The following is a 27,224-nucleotide window of genomic DNA, read 5'->3' as shown; positions in this document are numbered from 1 at the left end:
ATAGATTCAGAGGAGGGGCTGTGTAGGCTCCCCGCGGATAAGGTTCAGCGGTTGCATAGCGAAATTATTTGCGCTTTGGGGGCGGTCAAAATAACCTTGAGGCAGGCTCAGTCACTCTTGGGGCTCTTCAACTTTGCGTGCAGGGTTATACCCATGGGCAAAACCTTTTGCAGGAAGCTTCAGAGGGCCACGGTCGGGATTCGCAGGCCTCACCACTTCTTACGCTTGACGGAGGAGTTAAAGGAGGACTTGCGGGTCTGGGACGTTTTCCTTTATCGCTTTAATGGAATTTGTATCTGGTTAGCACCACCGGTGTCCAATTCGGTTCTCGAATTGTTCACGGACGCGGCGGGGGCCTGCGGTTTTGGGGCCTTTTTTAATGGGCGATGGTGCGCTGAGCCGTGGCCGGAGCAATGGAACTCTACGGGGCTGGTTAAGAACTTACTATTGTTGGAGATTTTTCCAATAATGGTGGCTTTAGAACTATGGTCCAGCGAACTGCGGAATAGGGAGGTGGACTTTTGGTGTGACAACATGGGGGTGGTGCATGCGATTAATCGCCAGAAGTCCACCTCCCTGCCTGTTTTGCGCATACTGGCGCGGATAGTGTTAGCGTGCCTGGAGAACAATATTAAGTTGACCGCTAGGCACGTTCCCGGGGTAGACAACTCAGTAGCCGACGCGCTGTCCCGTTTTGACTGGCATAGATTCAGAACGCTCGCGCCAGAAGCTTGCTTAGAGGGTGAGCCATGTCCGGTTTTTCTGTGGCAGGTACCTGTGAAGGGGTGGAGGACCTGGCCCTGCGGTCCCTTGCACCAGGGACCTTGAGAGCATACCTGTCGGCATGGGAGCGATGGAACGCTTTCGTGCTGGAGCAGGGCTCTGGAGGTAAGAGCAGGCGTAAAATGATCCTCAGCTTTGTTTGGAAGTTGTATTCCGAGGGGAGGTCTAGGAGTTGCGTCGGTCGCACCCTCGCCGGAATTTCATTCTTCCTGCGCCTCAATGGACATAGGGACATCACCAAGTCCTTTGTCCTGTCGAGGGTGCTTAAGGGATGGGCCAGAACAAGGCCAGTTCTGCCAGACAGGAGAAGGCCTATTGACGGCAGTCTGTTGAGGCGAATTTTGGGGTCATTAGGGGAGGTTTGCTCCTCTGGCCACGAGGTTCTCCTGTTCAGAACGGCTTTTTCAATGGCTTTCCACGGTGCCTTCAGGGTGGGGGAGCTGGTGTCGGCTTCCCGAACGGCCAGTTCACCCATGCTGTTTCGGCACATCGACGTCCGCAGCGACGGCATTTGGTGCAGGATCCAACGTTCCAAGACCGACGTAGCCGGCAGAGGCCAGTGGGTGCATCTCCGTCAGGGTAGTGATCATCGGACCTGTCCGGTGGCGGCTGCCAGGGCGTATTTGGGCTCCAGACCTTCTGCGCAGGGCGCATGGTTGATGCACTTGGACGGTTCGCCCCTTACTAGGTTTCAATTTCGGTCGGTCTTCCGGCGTTGCATCCTGCACCTGGGTCTTTCTCCGGGCGACTTTGGGACGCACTCCTTCCGCATCGGCGCGGCATCAGTCGCCGCGGCGGACGGCTTGTCCCACAGTAGCATCCGGACACTTGGTCGGTGGAGGTCTGGTGCATTTAAACGTTACATCAGGCCTCTATAGACGAGTGCGCCCCTTTTGAGGAGTAGCCGCTCGCTCAGATGCGCCTTAGCGTCTGGGGGGCCTTGAGGAATTTTTGTTTTACCACCGGTGGTAACCTCGGCTTCTGCCGGCCGGTGGATGTTTTGCCGTTTTTGCCTCAAGTCAAACCGGGCGACCCAAATACCCCCCCCCCCCCCCCCCCCCAGGGCTCCGCACCCCCCTCGCTTGCGGAGTTAGGTTAGTTTAAAAAGTGGGCCGGGTTGTCAATAATAAAATTAGTGCTTAAATAGGCCCCCTTCTTCACCAGTCCTGATTTTGATAATTCTAAAGGTTAGGCTAAAATGTCACCTTAAGGGTTCCCCCCGGGATTTCCCATTTTCCATGTACGACCAGATAGCTAACTTTGTCTCTAAAATCTTGATTGCAGGCTGCAAGTTGGACCCCAGTTGCATTTGGTTTATTGGACACTCATATATTTATTGGTTGTCCATCTCGCAGGTTGCCGCGGATGTGGAGCGCTTCCCCGAGGCGCGACTCATTCGGTGGCTCGGTTTCAGAGGGATGAGGTGGGCTGCGTTGCGCAGCAAATTGCAGGAGGCAGTTGGTAGTTTCGGTTACCCCTTGTTCTTAGTGGTGCACCTGGGAGGGAATGACCTGACCCATGACTCTGGGATGAACATTCGCTTTCAGATAAAGAATGGGTTATTGGCGCTGTTGAAGGAGTGGAGTTTCTGTAGGATTATTTGGTCGGAGATAATTCCCCGTCGGATTTGGAGGGATGCTGTTAGTCCCGGTGCCATTGATCTAGTCAGAAGGAGAGTGAACTCCGTCGTCGGTCGGGCTATAGTCTCCAAGGGGGGGGTGGTCGTGAAACACGAAGCCATCTCTTTTAGGAGCGAAGCCCTTTACCGACCAGATGGAGTTCATCTCTCGGTAGTGGGGATGGACCTGTTCTTTAAGGACATCATTGATACCTTGAGGGCGTTGGAGTGTTAGGATAGGGGTAGTGTAGGTTGGATGGTGGCGGGTCAGTTTGTAGACAAACTGATGTGGCCGGAGAACGGTGAATTGGGTTAAGCGGTATTAAGCTGTGTCTTGGCGGGAATGGCAAGACGTGGACATCACCGATCCAGGTGGGTCCACGTTTTGTCCTTAGCAGTAAGCTTGCAGTTAATGACAGACCGCTGGGAGGTGAAGCTGGTATGTTAGGGCAGGTGGCCCAATGTTTGGTGTGTAAGGGTGGAGTTTAGCTTCACCTTGATATGTGAATTAGGGTCAGGGGCAAAGGCAGATGGTCAACCCCTGACCTTAGGGCCGGGTGGCCCCCCTCCGTGGCATTTTGAAGGTGGAGGAGTACAGCTGACGGGGACGCTGGCAGTTGGCCGGTCCTCGCGAAAGGGGCAGTTGGCCCTTATCCTCACCGTTTATTATTTTCTTTAGTTTGTTGTTTTGAAGTATAAATTGCTAATCACCGTTCTTACCCGCCACCTTAGTTTAGAGCAGGGACGTAAATAATTAGTTAGTTGAAAATAGGCCGCCCTGCTTTAAATAAATAAGCCGTCCCTTTTAAGCCCAGCTTTGGTGTCCGTGTCTTTATTTTAGATAAGCGATGAAGCGTGGATGAATGCATTTGACTGTGTGAGGTTTAAGACTGCAGAGGAAAGCTTAGTCTGACCAAATGCAGCATAAACTCACCAGGTTGATGCAGGAATTCTTAGCTGGCCAAGCTGGGGCTGATGGGCGTGACGTTCTTGCTTGAGAGGGGCGGGCGGTCTATTTGCATGGTAGTAGTCCATTGGTCACTGGAGATTAGGAGGAGACTGAAGAGGTTAACTGGTATTCTTCTGGAAGTTTCGGCCTCTTTTGCTTGAAGAAATTGCCCACCCACCCATCCCTGTTGTTAGATCGTTGGTGTTTTCTAGTTTGCGTTATGGCGGCTTATGGGGTGGCCGGAGAACGGTGAATTGGGTTAAGCGGTATTAAGCTGTGTCTTGGCGGGAATGGCAAGACGTGGACATCACCGATCCAGGTGGGTCCACGTTTTGTCCTTAGCAGTAAGCTTGCAGTTAATGACAGACCGCTGGGAGGTGAAGCTGGTATGTTAGGGCAGGTGGCCCAATGTTTGGTGTGTAAGGGTGGAGTTTAGCTTCACCTTGATATGTGAATTAGGGTCAGGGGCAAAGGCAGATGGTCAACCCCTGACCTTAGGGCCGGGTGGCCCCCCTCCGTGGCATTTTGAAGGTGGAGGAGTACAGCTGACGGGGACGCTGGCAGTTGGCCGGTCCTCGCGAAAGGGGCAGTTGGCCCTTATCCTCACCGTTTATTATTTTCTTTAGTTTGTTGTTTTGAAGTATAAATTGCTAATCACCGTTCTTACCCGCCACCTTAGTTTAGAGCAGGGACGTAAATAATTAGTTAGTTGAAAATAGGCCGCCCTGCTTTAAATAAATAAGCCGTCCCTTTTAAGCCCAGCTTTGGTGTCCGTGTCTTTATTTTAGATAAGCGATGAAGCGTGGATGAATGCATTTGACTGTGTGAGGTTTATAAAATACATTGGCCCTTTACATGAAAAGTAGAGACCAGTAAATAACAGTTGAACTGGTGGTGGCTGTAAACTGGTTTGGGCATCTCTAGATCTGGGGGCACACTTGAGAACAGCCCAAGGCACACTAGTGTGCACGGCACAGTGGTTGAAAAACACTGATCTAGACACTGTCTATCTAATAATCCACACCCCATAAATAGTATGTATAACAGGGATGTGCCTGTAATAAGGTAAACTGTGGCTTTCTCAGGCAACGGGACAGCAAAACGTAAGGAATTAAATGGCAAAAATGGTATCATTGGCTTCTTCACTATTGGTTTAGCTAGAGGTTCTCAAACGTGGTGCTCAGGACCTTACACAGTGCATGGTTTGCAGGTCTCCTCTGAAATAATTAGCCTCACCTGTGGAACTTTTAAAATGTGTCAGTGTGTAATGAGTGCACCTGTACTTCTGCTAGCTGACCTGGAAAACGTGAACAGTGTGAGAGGTCCTGAGGACCGAGTTTGAGAACCACTGTTCTAGCTGCATGGTTCTAGTAAAATGCTAATAGGTTACAGTAACACACAGATTAGTATATATGTAAACAAAACAAGTATTCTCCCTCACCCACATATGCGTATATGTGTGTGTGTATATATATATATATATATATATATATATATATTATATATATATATATATATATATATATATAGATAGATCTATAGATAGATAGATATAGAAATATAGAGAGCGCTGGATTAAATTCCACCACCTGGTTATGATGTGATTTTACACCGCATATAAATAAGTGTACAACTTCAGATTATACAACCAACATTTATTAAAAAAAAATTCCTTCTAAAATTTCATATAAGCATTCGTTCATTTCTTTCAAGACGCCAAAGCAACCCAACGCGTCTCGCCTTTTACAGAGGCTTCATCAGGGTTTTTTTTTAACGGTGTACACGGAATGAACAGTGCCAGCATAAATTTAATCGCTGGTGGAAGTGAGGATTTTTTAGCAAAACTTCCACAATAGTGGTTTAAAAGGTCCAGTGGCAACAGCCCAGGAAATAGGTCTTTAAATTTGTTTTTTTCACAATAAGAATCAAAGATGGCGGAACGCCAAATATGGAAAGAAAACCTGTCACACCATTTAGTGGAAGGATCTTAATATAAGCAGGGATCCAATATCAAAATGTCAAATGTCAGTGCCTTGAGGAGACTTCTGCCCAGCAACACTTCCACCAAATATATATATACTAGGTGATTCATCGCGCCCTACGGGCGCTCTTCACACCGTCGTAAGGGGCTGCGCCCCCTTAATTTGTGAACGTTTGTTATGAGAAATATGGTTAGAATTGTATGAAAGATGCCTGTATTGCAACTTAGGTGTCCGCGAATCGCGGGAGGGGGGGTCGCGGAGGGTGCCGCGAATTGCAGGAGGGGGGGTCGCGGGGGGTGCCACGAATTGCAGGAGAGGGGTTGTGGGGGGGGTGGATGCTGCGAATCGCGGGAGGGGAGGGATTGCAGAGAATCGCGGGAGGGGGGTCGCGGGGTGGGTTGCCGCAAATCGCGGGAGGGGGTTTACGGGGGCGGGGGTTGCGGCGAATAATGGTAGGGGGGGTCGCGGGGGTGTGCCGTGAATCACGGGAGGGGGGGTCACGGGGTGGGGTGACGAGAATCGCGGGGGTGTGTGTGTGTGCCGTGAATCGCGGGAGTGGGGGTTGCGGGGGGGGGTGACGCGAATCGCCACAAGAAAAAATCAACACAGAAAGGTCAACACATGTAAATGTTGACATAAGTGTGGCACTTCATTGGTGTCCATGTCGACACATGAGAATGAATATGAAAACATTCAAAAAATGAAAAAAAAAAACTTCAAAAACTCATGTCAACCTTTTTCATTGTCGACCATAGCCATGTCAGTGTTTTCCATGTGCAATTTAATTCTGGAGCTGCCGCGAATCGCGGGGGGGTGCCGCGAATTGCGGGAGGGGGGGTCGCGGGGCTGGGTGCCGCGAATCGCGGGAGGGGGGGTTACGGGGCGGGGGTTGCGGCGAATCATGGGAGGGGGGGTCACGGGGGTGTGCCGTGAATCACAGGAGGGGGGGTCACGGGGTGGGGTGCCGAGAATCGCGGGGGAGGTGTGTGTGTGTGTGCCGTGAATCGCGGGAGTGGGGGTTGTGGGGGGGGGGTGGGGGGGTGTGTGACGCAAATCGCCACAAGAAAAAATCAACACAGAAAGGTCAACACATGTAAATGTTGACATAAGTGTGGCACTTCATTGGTGTCCATGTCGACACATGAGAATGAATATGAAAATATTCAAAAAATGAAAAAAAAAACTTCAAAAACTCATGTCAACCTTTTTCATTGTCGACCATAGCCATGTCACTGTTTTCCATGTGCAATTTAATTCTGGAGCTGCCGCGAATCACGGGGGGGTGCCGCGAGTTGCGGGAGGGGGGGGTCGCGGGGTTGGGTGCCGCGAATCACGGGAGGGCGGGGTTCACAGGGGTTCCGGTGGGGGGTTGCCACGAATTGCGGGAGGTGGGGGGTCACGGGGGGTGCCGCGAATCGCGGGAGGGGGGGTTGCGGGGGGGTGTGACGCGAATCGACACAAGAAAAAATCAACACAGAAAGGTCAACACATGTAAATGTTGACATAAGTGTGCCACTTCATTGGTGTCCATGTTGACACATGACAATGAATATGAAAACATTCAAAAAAATTAAATAAATCTTCAAAAACTCATGTCAACCTTTTTCATTGTCGACCATAGCCGTGCCAGTGTTTTGCATGTGCCATTTAATCCTGGGGCTGCCGCGAATCGCGGGGGGTGCCGCGATTTGCGGGAGGGGGGGTTGCGGGCAGGCCCGGCGACAGGGGGGGTCAAAGGGGACAGTTGTGACGGGCCCCAGCGATCTGAGGGGCCCCAGAGCTGCCAGTCCATGTGGCACAAGGTACATCCTCCCCCTATTCCGAGTAAGCATCGGCGGCCGCGTCTCAGTGCAGGGGAAGTGGTGGGTATTGCACTCGGAGACAGTCAGTGCAGAGCCCAGGACCCCTTAGCATTAGCAGCCGCATCTCCCTGCTCCAGTCATTACACCCTGCTGTCTTACCCACACGCTGCTCGCCGATCAAGAAGATAGCTATGTGACCCCCGGTGCTGCACCTCTCTCCTCTGGCGCTCCCGGACAGTCACGGCATGGAGGGGTTTGCCCTCCATGCCATGACTGTCCGGGAGCGCCAGAGGAGAGAGGTGCAGCACCAGGGGTCACTCCGCTATCTTCATGCCGTGACTGTCCGGGAGCGCCAGAGGAGAGAAGTGCAGCACCAGGGGTCACTCCGCTATCTTCATGCCGTGACTGTCCGGGAGCGCCAGAGGAGAGAAGTGCAGCACCAGGGGTCACTCCGCTATCTTCATGCCGTGACTGTCCGGGAGCGCCAGAGGAGAGAAGTGCAGCACCAGGGGTCACTCCGCTATCTTCATGCCGTGACTGTCCGGGAGCGCCAGAGGAGAGAAGTGCAGCACCAGGGGTCACTCCGCTATCTTCATGCCGTGACTGTCCGGGAGCGCCAGAGGAGAGAAGTGCAGCGCCGGGGGTGCAGCGTGTGGGTAAGACAGCAGGGGGTAATGACTGGAGCAGGGAGATGCGGCTGCTAATGCTAAGGGTTCCCGGGTTCTGCACTGACTGTCTCCGAGTGTAATACCCGCCACTTCCCCTGCACTGAGACGCGGTCGCTGACGCTTTCTCGGAATAGGGGGAGGATGTACCTTGTGCCACATGGACTGGCAGCTCTGGGGCCCCTCAGAGGGTATTTGGGGAAGAATGGGGTATTTGGGGAAGAATGGGGCCCCAGAGATATAAGTGTATGGGGCCCCAAGATTTCTATTGCCGGCCCTGGTTGCGGGGGGTGGGTGCCGCGAATCGCGGGAGAGCGGGGTTCATGGGGGTTCCGGTGGGGGGTTGCCGCAAATTGCGGGAGGGGGGGGGGGTCGCGGGGGGGTGCCGAGGTGCCGCGAATCGCCGGAGGGGGGGTTGCGGGGGGTGTGACGCGAATCGCCACAAGAAAAAAATCAACACAGAAAGGTCAACACATGTAAATGTTGACATAAGTGTGGCACTTCATTCATCCATGTGCAATTTAATTCTGGAGCTGCCGCGAATCACGGGGGGGTGCCGCGAATTGCGGGAGAGGGGGTCGCGGGGGTGGGTGCCGCGAATCGCGGGAGGGCGGGGTTCACAGGGGTTCCAGTGGGGGGTTGCCACGAATTGCGGGAGGTGGGGGGTCACGGGGGGTGCCGCGAATCGCGGGAGGGGGGGGGGTTGCGGGGGGGTGTGACGCGAATCGCCACAAGAAAAAATCAACACAGAAAGGTCAACACATGTAAATGTTGACATAAGTGTGCCACTTCATTGGTGTCCATGTCGACACATGACAATGAATATGAAAAAATTAAAAAAATTAAAAATAAATCTTCAAAAACTCATGTCAACCTTTTTCATTGTCGACCATAGCCATGTCAGTGTTTTGCATGTGCCATTTAATCCTGGGGCTGCTGCGAATTCCGGGGCGGGGGGGTGCCGCGAATCGCGGGAGGGGGGTCGCAGGGGGGGTGCCGCCAATCGTGCAAGGGGGGGTCGCGGGGGGTTTCTTTTTTCCGCGAATCGGGGGGGGGGGGGTCACGGGGGAGGGTTTGCCGCGATTCGCGGGAGGGGGGGGGTCGCGGGGTGGTGGTTATGCCGCGAATTGCGGGATGGGTCGTGGGGGGGTTCTTTTTGCAGCGAATCGCGGGAGGGGGGGTCGCGGGGGTGTTTTTGCTGCGAATCGCGGTAGGGGGTCGCGGGGGAGCGGGTGTTTTTGCCGCGAATCGCGGGGGGGGGGGGCGCGCGGGGGGGGGATGTTTTGCCGCAAATCGCGGGAGGGGGGCGCTCACCTGGTGGCTGTGGAGTAGCAGTGCTGGGCAACATGGGAAGGCAGTGGGTGTCTGGCACTGTCTGTGGGCTCACTGGGCTGGTTCTCTGTCACATACCTCCCAACATGACCCTCTCCAGGAGGGACACAATGCTCTGTTTCTAGACTTCCCCTTAATGTATGATTGCCATCACCTGTTTTAAACAGGTTAATTTCTCAGAAAGGTGTTCAGCACAGATGAAGGCAATCACACATTAAGAGGAAAGTCCAGGAACAGAGCGTTATAGACACAGACACCCACTTTGAGTGACAGATGTAGCCAAATATATAGGAGATATATATACACTAGTAAGCCCGCTCAAAGCTAATGCTTCAAAAGCTAGTAGATGTAGTTTCACTTGCTGCCAACAGATAGCAGTGTTTTGGAGAGCCACACGGACACTAGACATATATATAGATAATCATATATAACATAGAAGGAAATGGGCACTCACCAAGGTCTTATCAGCAACAATTTATTTAAGGCAAAAGGCAACATCCAGTAGATAATCATCTATATATATGTCTATTGTCCATTTGTGTGTCTCAGAAACACTGCCATCTCTTGGCAGCAGGTGAAACTACATTTCTTTCTCTCACACACATGCACAAACACAGAAGCAATCACAAGGTAGCAGACCAGCTTTCAAAGCATTTGCTTCAAGTGGGCTTACTAGTATATATACTGTACAGCACTAACTTGTTTAATGAGATTAATAGGTGCCTAGGGAAACCAATGGAAATTTGTCAGATACCTATAGAGTGTACACACAACTGTACAGTAACCTGCTCCAGCTAGTATGTATTGGAGGAGGAACAGCATGGCTAAATGGGCAAATAGAAATGGTAACCCATTATAAGCTGGTAAATACAATATCATATGTTCCTTTCAGTGGCGTAGATACGTTTTGGGCGCCCCCCCCGCCCCGCTAAGCACCCCTACCCCCCCCCTGCCCCGCCGCCCCGTCGCCGCCCATGCAAACCCCCCTCAATCCCCCACAGCCTTACCTATCGCGCTGGTCCCGGCGGCTCCGTTCTTCTGCTGAGGACCACCAGAAAATGGTCGCCCCCATACAGCAGACAGTTTCAGAGAACTGTGTGCTATATGGGGGCGGCCATTTTCTGGTAAGTCTGCGGGGGATTGGGGGGGTTAACTATAGCACCGGCGCCCCCACATGCACAGCGCCCCCCCCCCCCCCCCCCGCGGTGGCGGGGACTGCGGTGCTATAGTTACGCCCCTGGTTCCTCTTTGTAGTATTTTATTACATGGCTTCCCATGGCATGGTAGGTAATATGACTACAAGTTACGACTAGTTTTGGAATTCTCTCAAAACTAACCATTTTTATTTTATCTGCAGGAATCGCCTACCTTGGGGGAGCATGCAGTGCTAAGCGCAAGTGTGTCCTGGCAGAAGACAATGGTCTCAATTTGGCGTTTACTGTTGCTCATGAGCTTGGCCACAAGTAAGTTTTTATATCAGTGGTATCATGTCAGCATGTGCAGAGGTTCAGAAAGCATTTATTACACTATACTGTCAATAATCAAGTACCTACAGGTAGGTCATTTTCAAGGAGACAGTATGACGAGTAGCAAGTATGGCCCCCTGTGTCAACAATACTTTCTAGAAGTAATGAAATAAAAAAGTAATTTTAGAGAGTCCATCTCACAATATTCCTTTAAGGAACTACAAGTCCCAGACTTCTACTGTCATAGAATGAAACTGTCTTCCAAACACTGTAAAGTCTGCAATTGTTTCCTCCAACCTTCAACCGGGAGACACTCGTCTGGATGCGGTCTAGTCCCTTATGTTTACTGTATGCTCACTGATTACACTTGCTGTGGTTGTGACCGCTGTATGCAGCACTTCATTTTTAAACTGTGTCTGGAAAAGCTGCCACAAAAAATTAATTTTACACAGATTTATGCATTATACAGACACCCTTCAATGCCCTGAGGGCAAGTTATGATGGCGAGCAGTGCCGATGTATTCAACCCCCCCTCTTCACTCGATGTTTCCACCTCGCTGGTTCTTTTCAGCAAGGTGGAAACGGCGAGTGTGGCCATCTAAATGGCAGGGTTCGCCACAAAATGAGCAGGCTCGCTGCATTTGCGGTGAACCTCACCGTTTAAGGGAATCCTCACCGTCCTCTGATGATGAGGATTTCCCGGAACATTGAATACAGCGAGCGGCCGGCGAGGGGGTTTGAAGGCGAGGATGGCATGTTTTGGGCAATCCTCGCCGAAAACAAGCCATCAACGCTGCACAAACCCCCTTGCCAGCAGTATTGAATACCACCCATAGTGTTTGCATTCGGTCTGGCACTCCGCCACTTATGCAGTGGTCTGAATAACTTGCCTGGTTGCCGTCTCAAAAAGACATTTTGCAGTCTCCTTATGTAGTTGTAGCAGTAATAAGGGTCACTTCAGGGCTTGGTGAAATCAGATAAACTTTATGTGTGGTCTACACCGTTTTGGGCTTACGGCCATCTTCATACATAAGCAAAACGCAAAGCGAAATTGAACGGAAATCATTCGATTTCGATTCAATCCTGATGTGCAGCCCCTTGGCATTGAAATCAAATAGAAAAATAGACTGTACAGACACGACTATATTGTCGTGACTGAAAAAAAAAAATGATGGTGTGTGAATTGTGTATGGATGTGTGACAGGATAGCGGATTTAAACATTTTGACAATTCACTCGCAGATTTACACAGGGCAGGTTTTTCCGCTTTCTGGGTGGTGGATAACCACTCGGCGCCATCTGCAAATTGAAGAAGAGCGATCAAGTCTGAATCTGGCTCTTATTACGTTAAATAACTAATCCCTGGGGATGCACCGGGATGGGTGTGGATTACTAGGTCTTCCCTGTTAGTGAAATGTGTACGAGAGTAGACCTATTGACATGCTAGGGCATGCTTTGGGCTCTGTGCCTCATTACACGGGGCACATCATTATATTCTCCCTCTGTGCCAACATGGATTGTGAAGTTAGAACAATCGGTTTGAAAAAAAATCATAAATAACTCAAGTTGACCTTTTTATGTGTCTACCTATTTCATGTTGACATTTTGACCTTGTCGACCTTTTTCATGTTGACATAATGCTTGCCAAGCTTTTGGGGTAATTGACTGTCTGTCTAGACACTGTAGATCTATCAACCGGAACCACATGTGGACAGTGGGTGCATAATGCTTTGCTGTAGCTAGTATGGAGCTAGATTCATTTGTAAATGGATTTTTACCACATTTTTGTATGAACTAAACCGGCATATCGCAGGGGTATCGCCAGCAAAAGCTATGGGCTTCTTTTCGCGACACCTGGCTGCGCCGCTCCCTCCTCACCTGATGTCTGGGTAGCCTCCTGCTTTGCAGCCTGGAACAGTGACCTCCTCCTCCCTGGCACTGCACTTCCCCTTCTGGGTGCAGGGAGGAGCAGCCGGCAGCAAGCAGCGTGGCACACCGGCCACAGGAGGAGGGGGAGAGCCGCCGGTGACCTGCTGACAAGTCGCCGGCTGCTTCGCAAAGGGCAGCTCTTAACGCAAGAGCTGCCCTTTGTGATAATAATCGCAAATCCTTGTGCATATGCAATTATTATCGATGCGGTAGCCGGCGATGAGCAGCGAAGTGGGGTGGTGGATGTTAGTGCATCCCCCCCCTTTATCTTGTATTGAGAATGAGTGATGCTGCCTACAGTATATAGCAGCAAGTTTTTGTTATGATTTCACCAGGCCTTTTTCTTGGTTTTAGAATGATTTGGTTAATGATATATCTTTGAGCTGCTCTATTTATGGATTTCTGGTAGGATTACCAGATGATTCCAATAGGGTATCTTTCCTCCAATATTTGTATGTCTTGTGCATTAGTATATTGGTTTATACAGAGGGACAGCATTCTGCTCCCATGATAGATAAGCCACAGAGCGCAGGCAAACTTTTCTGGACAGTCGGCGCTAATAATGAAACACTAATCAGTGATTTTGCTTTGTGATTAAAGTCTGAGAAACTTTGTGAGTCCTAAAAGGGTTTCCTAGAGATCTCTTATTAGGTAATACACATCAAACTGGCTTATAATTAGTGCGAGCCATTAACCTTCTTGGGAAAATGCATCTGTATGCAATCAGGGATTTGACATGGTCAAATATGTGTACATGGCCTCTTGTGGCTCCTTTGTATTTGTACGCTTGTAATTTTAAGATGCTCAGTGTGAGCCTGAGCTTGGTTTATTGGACACCTTCCAGCTGCCTAAATAACAGCAGTCCTTTCAGAAGCAGGACCACTCTTTCTGGATTATAACATACGTATTAGGTGGCACTATTGTTGACTATTTGGTTTATATGATCACGGAATTCCCCTGTGACTTCTATTATTCCTTATATTTAGTAGTAATGGGTGTATTGTCCCTTATAATGCATGAAAAGCAGTTTTATGACCCTCCATAAAATCATTGTAGTATTTTAATTACTCTACCATTGTTTAAATTAATGGTTTACTTTACTTAACGTCTTCTTTCTGTTAGATATTTATTTAACCCATAGGCCTGTCCCATATCTGTTATCATTAACATATATGTATATATAGAGAGCACAGAATTATACAGCACCTACAAATGTGGAATCAGAAAAAGCCAAACACAACACAAACACATACAGGGTAGATGAGGTAGATAATAAATACGGTACTTGTTTCCTAGCACGGCGCCCACGATATTCAGTCGTAGGACATCTTATGCATTGTATCGCATCTCATGCCATATACCCGCATGCGATGCAATGTGATTTTAAATTGTATAAGCACCCTAATGGGTTTTTTCAATGGTAAATGCCCCCCCTATACGATTTTTAATTGTATAAGCACGCTAATGGGTGCTTACAATGTTAAAAGCACCCCCACGCCACCCCCACTATCAACGCCAACCCGAAGCGTGGCGAGCGCAGCGAGCCCGCGAGGGGTGGCGGTACGCGTCCTTCGACCTTTTCATACCCCTACTATCCACGTCGGCGTGGAGTTGACTTTATATAGTGTGGCGAGCGCAGCGAGCCACCGTGCCCGAAGCATGGTGAGCGAAGCGAGCCCCGCGAGGGGACGCGTATTACTTTACATGTATTCCGCGTCCCCTCGCGGGGCTCGCAACGCTTCGGGCTCAGTGGCTCGCTGCGCTCGCCACACTATCTAAAATCAACTCCACGCCGACAAGGATGGTTGGGGTATGAAAAGGTCGGAGGACGTGTACCGCCACCCCTCGCTGCGCTCGCCACGCTTCGAGTTGGTGTTGATAGTGGGGGTGGCGTGGGGGTGCTTTTAACATTGTAAGCACCCATTACGGTGCTTATACAATTAATAATCTTATAGGGGGCCCATTTAACATTGAAAACACCCATTAGGGTGCTTATACAATTTTAAATCGTATACCATTGTATATGCCATACAATGGCATACAATGCGATGGTATACGATTTTAAATTGTATAACATCGGCTGCCATCGCGTAACATCGCATCGCATACCATCGTATGGCTTATGGTATGCGATGCGATGGGCGCTGTGCTAGGAAACAAGTACCAGAAATACTTGTACTCAGCTGTTTCTTCTACTGTTTTATTTTTTTTTCACAAAGACAAAATAAGTTTTCAGTGAATTATAACTGATAAAGAACAAACACATAAAAATCCTATAATAAAATAAAAAGACTAACACTGCTCCTCACCTCTGAGGCAGGAAATAAAGCGTTTCGCACACTGGCGGGCACTAGATGGCACATGAAGGAGCAATTCAAGTGTTGCTCCATACAGCCGGGCACAGCTGCTGTTGCTAACGTTTCTGTTATGTTGTGCCATCATTTTGGGCCTGATTCAGACCTATTCGCTGAGCTGCAGATCTTTGGAGCCCAGCAAACAGTTAGCCGCCTCCCCGCCAGAGTGAAAAACTGCCCTTGACAGAATATTCCAAGTGTTCTAAACAGCTATCCTCTTGTCGGTGGGGATTATTAGGTCAACACTGCCTACAGTATGTCATCAGTTAATAGGTCAACCATTATTGGTCAACAGGCTAAAGGTTGACACATGAAAAGGTCGATATGCAGTAGGTCGACATGGACAAAAGCTTGACACAAGCAATAGGTCAACATGGAAATGGCCGACCCAGTAAAATTGAAAAGAGATTTCCATGGTTTTTGTTTTCTATGTCAGCATATGTCGACATGGACCCCCAATTAGTGTAACACGTCCTCTTACCCGGCAGGCTTTGCTTCCGACATGGATAGAGAAGTACGTTGGTTAAATAAAAAAAAATCATGAAAAACCAATGTCAACCTTTTCAATAGAATATCAACTTTTTTGCTTGTGTTGACATTTTGTCATTGTCGACCGCTTGCACATTGACCTTTTTAATGTGTTGACCTATTGGCTGTCGACCAATAGTAGTCGACCTATTGACAGAAAACCCATAACACATACTCTAATATTAAATCTATACCACACACTGGAACCCCACCCCATGGCATTAATTACCGCAAGACAGTTATTTCATAGCCCCTGGGGCTGCCATATAGATGTGTATACAGTGTCTCCACTTACAGGTTCATTTGTCTGTTTACAGGAAAGTTTGATTCTGGTTTGTATGAAATTTCCCTTGAAATTAGGTAAATTCACCTTTCCAGCACTGCTGCCAATACATCAACCTTTGCACCCATGGTAGTACCACTGCCACTGACTCTGTGACATAAATCATGTGTTTTCCCCAAGTATTTTAGTAATAACTAAATTTCATCAGAGTGATACGCTAGTCTGAAGTCTGGTAAATGCTGAGTGATATTATCTTACTTTTAGAGTAAAGTGGGGATTTTTAGCGTTGGATGTTGTCTATTCTCTTGACTTTCTTCTCGGATTAACCAGAAATTGTTCTGTTTGAAGTCACGTTTGTGCTTGTCTTATTGAGATTATGATAAAGGAAGGTTTTTTTTGCCATCATGAATGGACAATTGTGGTCTTTGATGTGATAGAATTAATGTAATTGTTTCTATATAGAAACATAGTAGTAACATAGTACTTGAGGTTGAAAAAAGATGTTACGTCCATCAACTTCAACCTTTTTTTTACCGGTCTCACTTAAGTGTATGGTCTAGCTCTGATCTCCCCCTGTGAAATGATTTACTTGGTATAGCCTTGGGCAAAATAATGATTATGCCACGGTTGGAGTGCCCCCAACCGTGGCACTCGCCTATCACTCGATTCCTTAAAAAGTGCTCTCGCACTGCTGACCGCTTCTGGAAGAAATCACGCTCCCTTGCGGATTATCTCCATTTCAAATTCATTCTTTCCTCCTTCAGCTCTGCCCTTGCTCTGGCCAAGGAATCCTACTTTAAGTCCCTCATCCTTTCCCAATCATCCAATCCCCGCAGGCTCTTCGCCACCTTCAATTCCTTGCTCTCCCCCCCCTCCTCCAGCTCTTCCGTCCTCCATAGTAGCCGCTGATTTTGCTACCTACTTTTCAACCAAAATCTCCTCTCTCAGGACTGCCATCACTGCTGCCATGACCTCACCCTCTCCCTCCTCCCCTCCTACATCTCCACTCCCCTCCTTCCAACCCCTGTCCTCATTTTACCCCACCACTGCTGCTGAAGTCCACTCTATCCTTCAATCCGCTTCTCCCTCCACCTGCCCGCTCGATCCTATCCCCTCCAATATTATCCGTCGTCTCAGTCCGTCAGTCTGCTCTCACCTGGCTCACCTCTTTATTCTTTCCCTATCCTCTGGGATCTTCCCTTCCTCCTTCAAACACGCTCTTGTCTCCCCAATTCTCAAAAAAACAAATCTGGACCCCAACTCTCCATCCAACTACAGGCCCATCTCCCTCCTCCCTTTTGCCTCCAAGCTCCTAGAACGTCTGACCTATAATCGTCTCCTAAGCCACCTTACTGCTAACTCCATTCTAGACCCCCTCCAATCCGGGTTCCGCCCTTTACATTCCACTGAAACTGCCCTGACCAAAGTCACTAACGATTTACTATCGGCTAAATCCAAAGGCCTCTTCTCTATCCTCATCCAGCTTGATCTGTCGGCAGCCTTTGACACTGTTGACCACCCTCTCCTGCTCAACACCCTCCGCTCCTTTGGCATCACTGGCACTGTCTTCTCCTGGTTCACCTCATACCTCTCCGATCGCTCCTTCTCCGTCTCCACTCCGAGCTCCTCCTCTCCTACTACCCCGCAGCCAGTCGGTGTTCCCCAAGGGTCAGTCCTTGGCCCTCTCCTCTTCTCCCTCTACACCACCTCTCTGGGCACCCTCATCAGCTCCTATGGTTTTCATTACCACCTTTATGCTCATGATACCCTAATCTATCTCTCCTCCCCCGACCTATCCCCATCACTCCTGTCCAAGGTCTCCGGATGCCTCACGGCCATCTCAGCCTGGATGACCCAACGCTTCCTGAAACTAAACATGGCTAAAACTGAACTTCTAATCTTCCATCCCCCGAACATCCCCTCTTCTCCCACTATCTCCATCAGCATTGGTGAAACCGAGATCACCTCCACCGACCAAACGCGCTGCCTCGGTGTCATCATTGACTCCTCCCTCTCTTTCACCCCCCACATTCGGGCTCTCTCACAGTCTTGCCGCTTTCACCTACGCAACATCTCACGCATCAGACCATTCCTCTCCACTGACGCGACCAAAATTCGCATTCACTCTCTTGTCATCTCCCGCCTTGACTACTGCAACATCCTTCTCTCTGGGCTACCTCTCACCCGCCTCGCACCTCTCCAAACCATTCTTAACGCTGCTGCTAGGCTCATCTTCCTCTCCCGCCGCTCTACCTCCGCCTCCCCCCTCTGTCTATCTCTTCACTGGCTCCCCATTCCTTTCCGAGTTCTCTTTAAACTCCTCACCACCACCTACAAGGCTCTCTCCTCCTCCACCGCTCCTTACCTCTCTTCACTGATCTCTATCCACACTCCCTCCCGTCCTCTTCGCTCCATCGCTGACCGCCGACTGACCTCTCACCTAATCACCTCCTCCCACTCCCGTGTCCAAGACTTCTCTTGCGCTGCCCCCCTGCACTGGAACAACCTCCCGCCACCCATCAGGCTTTCTGATTCCCTTACCTCCTTCAAGCGCTCCCTCAAAACCCACTTTTTTCGACTAGCCTATCCCTCCTCCTAACCTCTTTTGATCCTTCTATCCTGCCTCCGTTCCCCTCCGTTCCTACTTATCCTGTTGTTTTTCGTTTGTCCACCCACCTATTTTTAGTATGTTAACTCTTATGAGTAGGGTCCTCCTTCCTCACGTACTCACCCTACCTCTTTACCTCACCTGTCCTCCTGTCCTGTTCTTCCCTTCCTCTACTTCATCTTCAGTCTCCTCGACAATTTTGACACCTACTTCTGAACTGATTTTATTTCTACCAGCTATACCCCTATTTATACTGTATTTTTCAACACACCCTGTACGTTACCTTGTCATTTGTTTTTTGTTTGCTATGTACGGCGCTGCGGACACTTTGCGGCGCCTTATAAATAAACGTACTACTACTACCCCTGGGTATTTTTTCCAATAAATGTTTGTCCAACCTTATTTTAAATGTATTTAATGTGTCTGCCCATACTACCTCCTCCCGGAAGTGTGGATTCTGTAGGATACCTGTAGTTATCTAAACCTAGAACATCAATTTTGTTGTACATGGTTAATTTCAATTTTATGCAGTGCATAGATGTGGTACATGTAGGAACTTGCAAGGAAAGATCATTCTTATTCTTGGGTTGCAGATTTGAATGTGTATTTGTATGTATTGAAAAAAGCATGGCACTACTAGGTAGTCCATATAGAGCAGGGGTGGGGAACCTTTTTTGCGCCAAGGGCTGTTTGTATGGGGAGAAAATCCTTCGGGGGCCATATGTAAAAATTTCTCTTACAAATTGTCCTGCTGCAGCCGTCCCACGCTCCGGTGGCTGACTCTGAATAGGACTGACAGTCTCCGTTTGCTGTTGATTAAGAGGAATCTCGCAAGAACTACCGACCTCTTGCGAGAATTCTCCTGTACTTGACTCCCTGCAAAGCCGCCGGGCGAGTGGGTGGGCCACTCAGACCGGCTACGGCGGCCGCATACGGCCCCCGGTCCTGAGGTTCCCCACCCCTGATATAGAGCATGATTGTGATATGTGCAGTGTGGCTCAGCTACAGGAAATCAACTGTTCTTGTGCAGTACCGTACAACTAATCCAAAGACGCAACATTGAATTACCATTGTGACCATCCATGTTCACAGCCCTTGGCCATCTGAGTAAGTCAATTCTTACTCAGACTTGCTGCCGATGGTATTCTGTCAGATGCAGGAAGTCTGCATTGGTAGATGCAGACCTTGGACTTCAAATGTTTACAAAAGGAGGGGCAACCCCCCCCCCCCCATTTTGTGGAACTGTCCCTATCACTGCCCCCAAATGCTGCAGCATGTCAGTAATGCTGCAGTTAAGGGGGGACAGCGTGCGATCATGCCGGACTGCACAGAACACATCAGGTGTTTTTTTCAGGCCGTAGAGAGTGACAGGTTCCCCTAAGCTTGGCTGTGGAATTCAGTTGTGCAGTATAAAGAGTTTGAAACACAGCGTGGAAAACTGCCGTATCCATTCAAATAACAGTCTTTTAATATTTATGATGTTTGCCTGCAGCCAGGTCTTGTACAACATAACCAATTGGAAGCTGACAGTCTCTGCAGATGTATGCCGTTCCGAAGATTAATCATATTAAAAAAAATGTAATATATACTTCACTCTAAATGATAAATGTATGTTGATCTCCTAGGACTATCCCAGATGACACTTGCTAGAAGTCCTAACTAAACAAATGGTTATAATAACACAGAGGACAGCTTAATAGGATCTCCCGACGGCTTTGTTTGCTCACATTTATTAGAAGGAATGTAATTTATATTGTAGCTGGGGTCACATTCCTGTATGCGCTAAATGTTGCTTTATGAATGACAAGGACACTTTATATTTCACATGATTCCAATCCCAATTATTATGCGTATCGCTGGACCATGTTGCGTGTTGGATGTTGTGACATTTTCAGAAATTTGAGATATGCATTATTATTATGGGGTTTGTTTTTTGGCTACATCGTTGCATGATCATAACTTGAAATAAACATAGTTATCCTCAGATTTCCCTGCAGCCCAAATGGAACTCAGCTGCAAATGTAATGGAACACAAAAGAGGGATACAGATGGGGAAGCAGTCACCATGTCAACATTCTACTTGTCGACACCAGAAATTCTTTTACTGTGTTCCTGAACTAAAGGTGACTTTAGTTTTCGTTTCCTCATTTAGGGGAGTATGTAAATACTCCACAGATATTCCCGACTGGGGAAATGGTGGTGGGGCCCTATTTAATGCTGTCTTTACCGACAGCATTGAAGAGCGATCACGGCAGAATGAGCTGTCGGGCCCATTCTGACGATAATGGTCTATTGTTGCAATCCCAGCCAAAGATTGACAATTCACGGCCGGTTTTGCGGGCATGCCCCCTTTTCGCCTATCGGCAGGCGGAACATTGAATCCCGTCTACCGATTTGCTGCGTGATCCGGGAATGCATACACCCCTTAGTCATTTATAATGTAATACTAAATGGATCTTATAAATAATGTCGCTAAATGCTGATTATACAAATATTATTAGGAATATCTATACCGTCAGCTCTTGTGTACTGCAACACAATGAACAGTAGTGGTTAAACAATCGGTATTTCACTGATAAAAGGATTGTGGTGCCAACATAAACTGGCTCGCACTCCTACTCATTCCAGTACCTGCTCAGCTGTCGTCCCTGGAGCGCTCTAGTTTGCAAGCAAACTTTTTACCAGGTTCAAAATATGTTATTGAATTTTGTAGCTGAATTTGTGGTTGAAGCCCTTAGGAACCATGAGGTTAACACAAAATGAGGGAAGGATTCCTCAGATTGAGAGGTTATCCTATAGCTTCTCTATACAGCGAGCATCTTCCTTCTCATTTCCTTTTCACTGATGTTATACTGCTACCTCCAGGACACTTGTAAAGTCACCTTTAGTTCGGGGACACAGTAAAAGAACTTCTGCTTTGTCAATTAAAGACGTTCTATTTGCCATGTTGTGCCGTGCGCTCCTCCCACCTCACCACGCCAAATACCTTGGGTGTTATTTCCTAGTAACTGGGATAACTCCTTAAGCGTTACTAGGGGGAGGTATCACATGCGAGCCTCATATGTGATACCTCTTGAAATGACCCAGCAGCGCCATATATCATATGTGGTCATTTTGCATATGATGTTTTGCATGCTATCCCACTCATCGCCTCGGGATTGTCAGCACCGGGGTTCCTTGTGTTCCCGGCTGTGACCGTGGTGGACCAGTGGAGGGCACTGGGTAATCAGGACGAAGGAGGTTTGAGGTAGTCGGAACTCATGCACGGAGGATGGCGGAAGACGACCTGCCGGGGACACAGAGGATTGGCTGAGACCTAAAGCAGAGGCGCGGGGTCTAAGCCGACAGTGGTATTCACCAGGGACCCCCGCAAGGGGATATGGATTTCCCTGCAACTGCCGACCAGGTCGCGGCCCTCTGCCCAGGTTCCCCTGTGGCTTTGGCAGGGTTTGAAACACAAGAGTCTTTTGAGGGGTACTTAAACCATCGATGGTGATCGATGGCACTGAATGCTATACAGCAACACGGAGGACACTGAGGAATGTGAATAGCAGGGAGTACACAGTATTGGAGAACTGAGTACCGTGAGATGCGACCTGGAAGCCGTGGATGACACGAGGGTAACACAGGAAGACGCTGGAGACCACTGGGGATCGCTGGAGCAGCTAGGGAGCCGATACTGGAGATCACTGGGGATTACTTGAGGATCACTGGAGATCGCTGGAGCGGCCTGGAAGCCGACACTGGGGATCGCTGGGGATCTCTGGGGCGGCCTGGGAGCCGACACTGGGGATCACTGGGGCGGCCTGGGAGCCGAGAGGAGACGGGCTCGGGAACCCACTGATATCCGGACGCTGAGGAGATAACCTGGGCTGCACAGAGAAGGCTGGATCACACGGCAGATGGAACTCGTGGGAGCTTCTGGCAGGAGTGGAATAACCAGGGATGCTGAGAATGTCTTTGCAGACGGCCTGAGAGCCGGGGATGATAACAGACAGCCTGGGAGCTGCGAGGCGGCCTGGGAGCCGGGGTTGTAGTTGGCAGCCTGGGAGCTGCGAGGCGGCCTGGGAGCCGGGGTTGTAGTTGGCAGCCTGGGAGCTGCGGGGTGGCCTGGGAGCCGGTGATGACAGTTGGCAGCCTGGGAGCTGCAGGATGGCCTGGAAGCCGGAGATGACGACCTGGGAGTCGTTGGTCTATGATGTCGATAACCAGGAGAGAATGTCGGAGTCTCTGGAGGCACTTTGGAAAACAGTTGACACAGGATGTCGACAACAGGTGTATGTGTGACGATACTTGAATGCGGCAACTGGTGGACGTCGGAGATGACACAGATGTTGTTAGTCACCAGGAGATGACAGAAGCACAGAGTCTCTGGAGGCACTTTGGAAAACAGTTGACACAATGTCGACAATAGGCGATAATGTGACAATACTTGGATGCAGCAACTGATGGACGTCAGGGATGACACGGATGTTGTTAGTCAGGGATAGACGGCACAAGCTGAGTGTCGACTGTGAGGTAGACCGTGCCTGTCGATAGATCAGGACTGTGATGGAAAAAAGTCACTGATAGGTTTGAAGGTAGTTTGGCCTGGGAGCCAAGGGGTCTAGCCTAGGAGCTAGTGGGGATTTGCTAGCCAGTGCCCGCGGTATCCTCTGCAGGGGATAGCTTGCTCACTCAACCGCAGTGATGGAATTAGCAGGAGTCTCTGGAGATGAACGGAACCAGGTAAGTAGCAGCAGGACACTAGGAGAAGGTATCGCTGGAGACTGGATAGCCAGGAGCCTTGGAATTCTCTGTCTCTGGGGTAACCACACAGGAAGCAGAAAGAACATATGTTCAAGGCAAAGAGGACTCTGGGAAGCTGGCTTATATTCCTCCAGGTGAATGCTTGATTGTCTGCAGCAGCAGACAGAACCAGGAAGTATGCCTTGAGTTACCTGGATCATGTGACTGGTAATGAACTCAGGGAGCCTCACTGGAGTTTTAATCACTGAGAATGCAGAGCAGCTGCAACAGCAGCAGCAGCAGCAAGGAAACAGACAGACATGGAACATCAGAAAATAAATGTGAAACAAGTCAGGTTCATGACAGGGATATGATAAATCCTTGTTGCAGCACTGGGAATCTCCAGATCCACTGGCAATCTCCAGAAATTGCAAGTAATGTCATACGATTTGACAGGTTTCACACGATTTATCCTCCCGAGAAGAAAATGGCTAAATTATACTAGTGTATGGGGCCTTAAGTGGAAAACATTTGTAAGCATAAAACACTGTAAGCATATAAAAATATGTAATACATTAGTGACCTTTGGGAAATATATTCTAACCAGCCATGGTGATATAGGCCCTTATTCTGGTTCATTCTCTCGGATGCGAACTCGCACCCTTGCGAGTGAACCATATCCCGCCTTGCGAATGGTGGTACACCGGGCCACCATTCCCAAAGTCCTCAAATGTGGGAATGAAAATGTCCTCCTCGATGTGTGCAGCTTTCCATTCACATGGATTAACCCCAATCCACACAAGAACGTAGCTTAGAAACAAAGTAGAAGAGAGCACACCATAAGCAAAATATAGCATAACTTTACTGCACAATATGTGCTCACATACATCAAGGTTTTAAAATATCAGCTTGGCAGCATGGAATCCGGGAATGACTTAGTGACTGAACAAAGCAGGTACACAGCGTCTTACAGCGTCTCAACATAGGAGCCTGAATTCAAACGCCCACCTCCCATGTCACACCAGCCGGATGGTGAATGACATCACCACGTCCTCTCAGATAGGGCCACGCCTAATGCGTTTCGTCACAATGCCAGGACTTTGTCAGGGGGTGTGTTCATTCAAACACATCGATGCCTTGTATATCTATGAACTATATAAGGCATCGTTGTCTCAACGTCATTTTGTGCATTGGGAAGCTATTAGCTCCCCTGCGATGGCATGATGCCCATTGTGTAAGGCATCTATTGATAAAATAATCCCTAAAGTCTCTTCTTGGAATGTTATCGCGTTCTTTCTTGTAATGATTTTTATATAAAAAAAAAAATTATTACAACGTTGTAAAACTCCAAGTTGGACGGGTGGTCTAGCAGAATTAGTATGACAGCAAGTTTGTAACCATCAAATGGAACTAAGACCAAACATAACAATCTGAATTTAGTGACATAAACCACATGCATACAGCCTCAGTAATCTAGCTTTTGGCAGTGCGTGGCCTTTCCTTCATGTCTGTAAGGGTGTTCTCCAAAAACCGAAGGGACTGCGTACAAGTGAAGACACATTTAACACTGTGATTTGCCCATAAAGCGCTTTGGTGCCAAAGATAATAGATTCAAGGGAATCCAAGATTGTGTTTCAACCTCAGAACTAAAAATATAAAAAAATTACAGCTCAGGGAAATCAAAATTATACAGATAGAAATTCCCTGTGACCTCCTAATTGCCTGGATCGCCACTATCCTGTGCCAGATGGGCGCACACTGAAGAGCAGACACAGGGCACAGAAGGGGTGTGGCCTGCAATCGCCACCTGCCCAGCATGAAATAGATGATGTTACTGTAACTGGGCTATTTTTATATACATACTAGCTGAGGTACCCAGCGTTGCTCAGGTAACTAAGCTAGTAATGCTCAGTTTGAGTTATGCAATTAGCATTACTTGAACCTTATCCTTCTCTTGTTTTAAGCGTGACAGGCAGTGGCGTAACTACTGTGGGTGCAGGGGATGCAGCTGCTATGGGGCCCGGGCCTTTGGGGGGCCTGAAGGCCCTGCAGGCTATCCCCTGCACCCATTTGTTTTCCTCCATATACTGCTGCAGCGCGGCCGCGGTCTACCTTCAGTGGCGGGACCCAGCGCACAGGAAATCAGCGGCTTCCTGATTCCCTTGCAGGAGCCCGTGCCACATGACATCCGGCACGCACGGGAACGGGATCGGCGGCTGGATGCTTGCAGGAGGCTGGAGCCCCTGCGCACAGCACACCTGGAGGGCAGAGATCGGCGGCACAGACACCCAGCACACGGGAGTCACTTGCAGGCACGCCGCACACAGTAGAGCGTCAGCTGCCTGTGCATCAGTGAGACTCGGTGCGCTGAAGAGCAAGCCAGGCGCCGGGCTAAGGATGCGCAAGAGAAGTGCCGGTGTTAGTGAATGGTGAGACCCGGTGCTGATGGCTTTCATGCCATCCTCTCTGTCTCCCCCCGCTCTTTCCCCTCCTCACCTCACTCCCAGCGCACACTTCAGGAGCCCCTGCACACAGGAGACACTGCACACCTCACCCCTCACTCTCTCTAACTCTCCCCCAGATTTTCTCCCCCACCCTGTCTTTACTCTTTTTTTTCCTCTCACCATCCCATTTTCTTTCCTTTTTTTATCCCCTGCTCTCTCTCCCCTTCCCCCTCTCCTTCCCATGCTCTCTCCTCTCTTTCTCTTTTCACTGCCTTTCTTTCTCTCCACTCTCTCTTACTCCCTCTCCGTCTCCCCTTTCTCTTATATCTCTCTGCCCAAGTCTCTCACTTTCTCCTCTCTCTCCTCCCCTCTTCTCTTCCCAGACATCCCTTCTTTCTTTCCTTCTGCTCCTTCTCTGTCTCTCTGGTGTGTGTGTGTGTGTGTGTGTGGGGGGGGGGGGGGGGGGGGGGGGGGGGGGGGGGGGGGACCCTTACGAAAGTTTGCTATGGGGCCCACACAGTTCTAGTTAGGCCTCTGGTGACAGGTCTTCCAACAGACCCAGGAGGTGGCTGCATAGTGTCATTTTTGTTGATGGGGTTGTGCCTGTAGCCATAATCCCCAGATTTTCTCTGAGCAGCTTTTTTCTTTCACTGCTTTTTGGAGGGCAATGCCTTTGCATTTTTTTCTGTAGCTTTTTTTTGTTGTATTTTTGTATGTATTATCCCAGAGTTGGCCACATTTTTTTTTCTTAAACCTCATGTTCTCTACCCCCTCTATGTTATGCAACTTTGTCATATCTTGCTTGTGTAGTGGCCAGACCCCTTTTTGGACCCATGGGGGTCGAGATTGGGGGTCTTAATGGCCGTAACCCTAATCTAACGGACGATAAATATGTAAGAGATATAAGGTCCTAATTACCAAATAGTATTTACCAGATAATATTTGTTTCCTGGGATACCTGAAAGTATTAAGAATGTATGAAGGCAATACCGCAGCAACAGCACCCATAGGTTTTTATGGGTGCCTGGAAACTGTCAGATTTACAAAGCTATGGAATTAATTGCATTCTAGAGCTGGGCCCTGATAGCATAATGCTAACTAATTTGCATTTTTTTGTTCTTTGTCACCTGCCAGTGGGTTGCATGCACTGCATACCCAAACCAGGAAGCAGTGCCATAACTTTACCCTATAACACTGCTTTCTGCTTTTCTGCAGGATAGGCATCTATTGGAGGCCCCAGAGAGAGGGGGGGATGCACAAACACCCACCGCCCCACTTTGCCGGTATTCACCGGCTACCGCATTATTAATAATTGCATATGCACTAACATATGCGATTATTAACGCAAAGGACAGCTCTTGTGATGAGAGCTGTCCTTTGCAATGCAACTCTGGCGCTAGACTTACAGGTCTGAGACCCAAGAGTCCCTCCGAGCATGTACAGAGTGATGGTGCTGGGCGTGGGGCATTCTGGGAGGAATTCGTGATGGATCTTTTATACAGTGCTGCGGATAGAAGCCCATAGGCTCCTATAGCGTATCACCAGCTTTTGCATCTATGCCATCCTGCATCCTGCTACTTTCTTTGATCGCTGGCCATTTGGAAGATGATTGACTGAAAGCCAGCATTTGGGTGTGGTAATCGGCCATTTTCTGGGAGTGCCCAAAAAAACTGCAGACGTGCGACATCAGCTCCGGCCACGATCAGCCGTTTTCTATCACAGCTGCCCAGTAAGTCTAGAGTTACTCAGAGCCT

The 27,224-nt window shown here is 49.1% G+C and overlaps 1 protein-coding gene across 2 annotated transcripts in view; it reads left to right on the top strand.

The window, feature by feature from the left end:
• Positions 1–27,224, top strand: part of ADAMTS17 (ADAM metallopeptidase with thrombospondin type 1 motif 17) — a 246,143-nt gene that overhangs the window by 110,195 nt on the left and 108,724 nt on the right. For both annotated transcript variants that reach the window (XM_083184274.1, XM_083184273.1), the window contains exon 8: positions 10,489–10,594. In XM_083184274.1, coding sequence (XP_083040400.1) covers positions 10,489–10,594 — 106 coding nt within the window. The remainder of the gene's footprint in view (positions 1–10,488; positions 10,595–27,224) is intronic.

The sequence above is a fragment of the Crinia signifera genome, chromosome 4, assembly GCF_055691185.1.
Source record: "Crinia signifera chromosome 4, ASM5569118v1, whole genome shotgun sequence".
Classification (NCBI taxonomy): Eukaryota; Metazoa; Chordata; class Amphibia; order Anura; family Myobatrachidae; genus Crinia; species Crinia signifera.
Note: the sequence above shows the minus strand (reverse complement) of the source record. Positions and strands in the feature narration are given on the sequence as shown.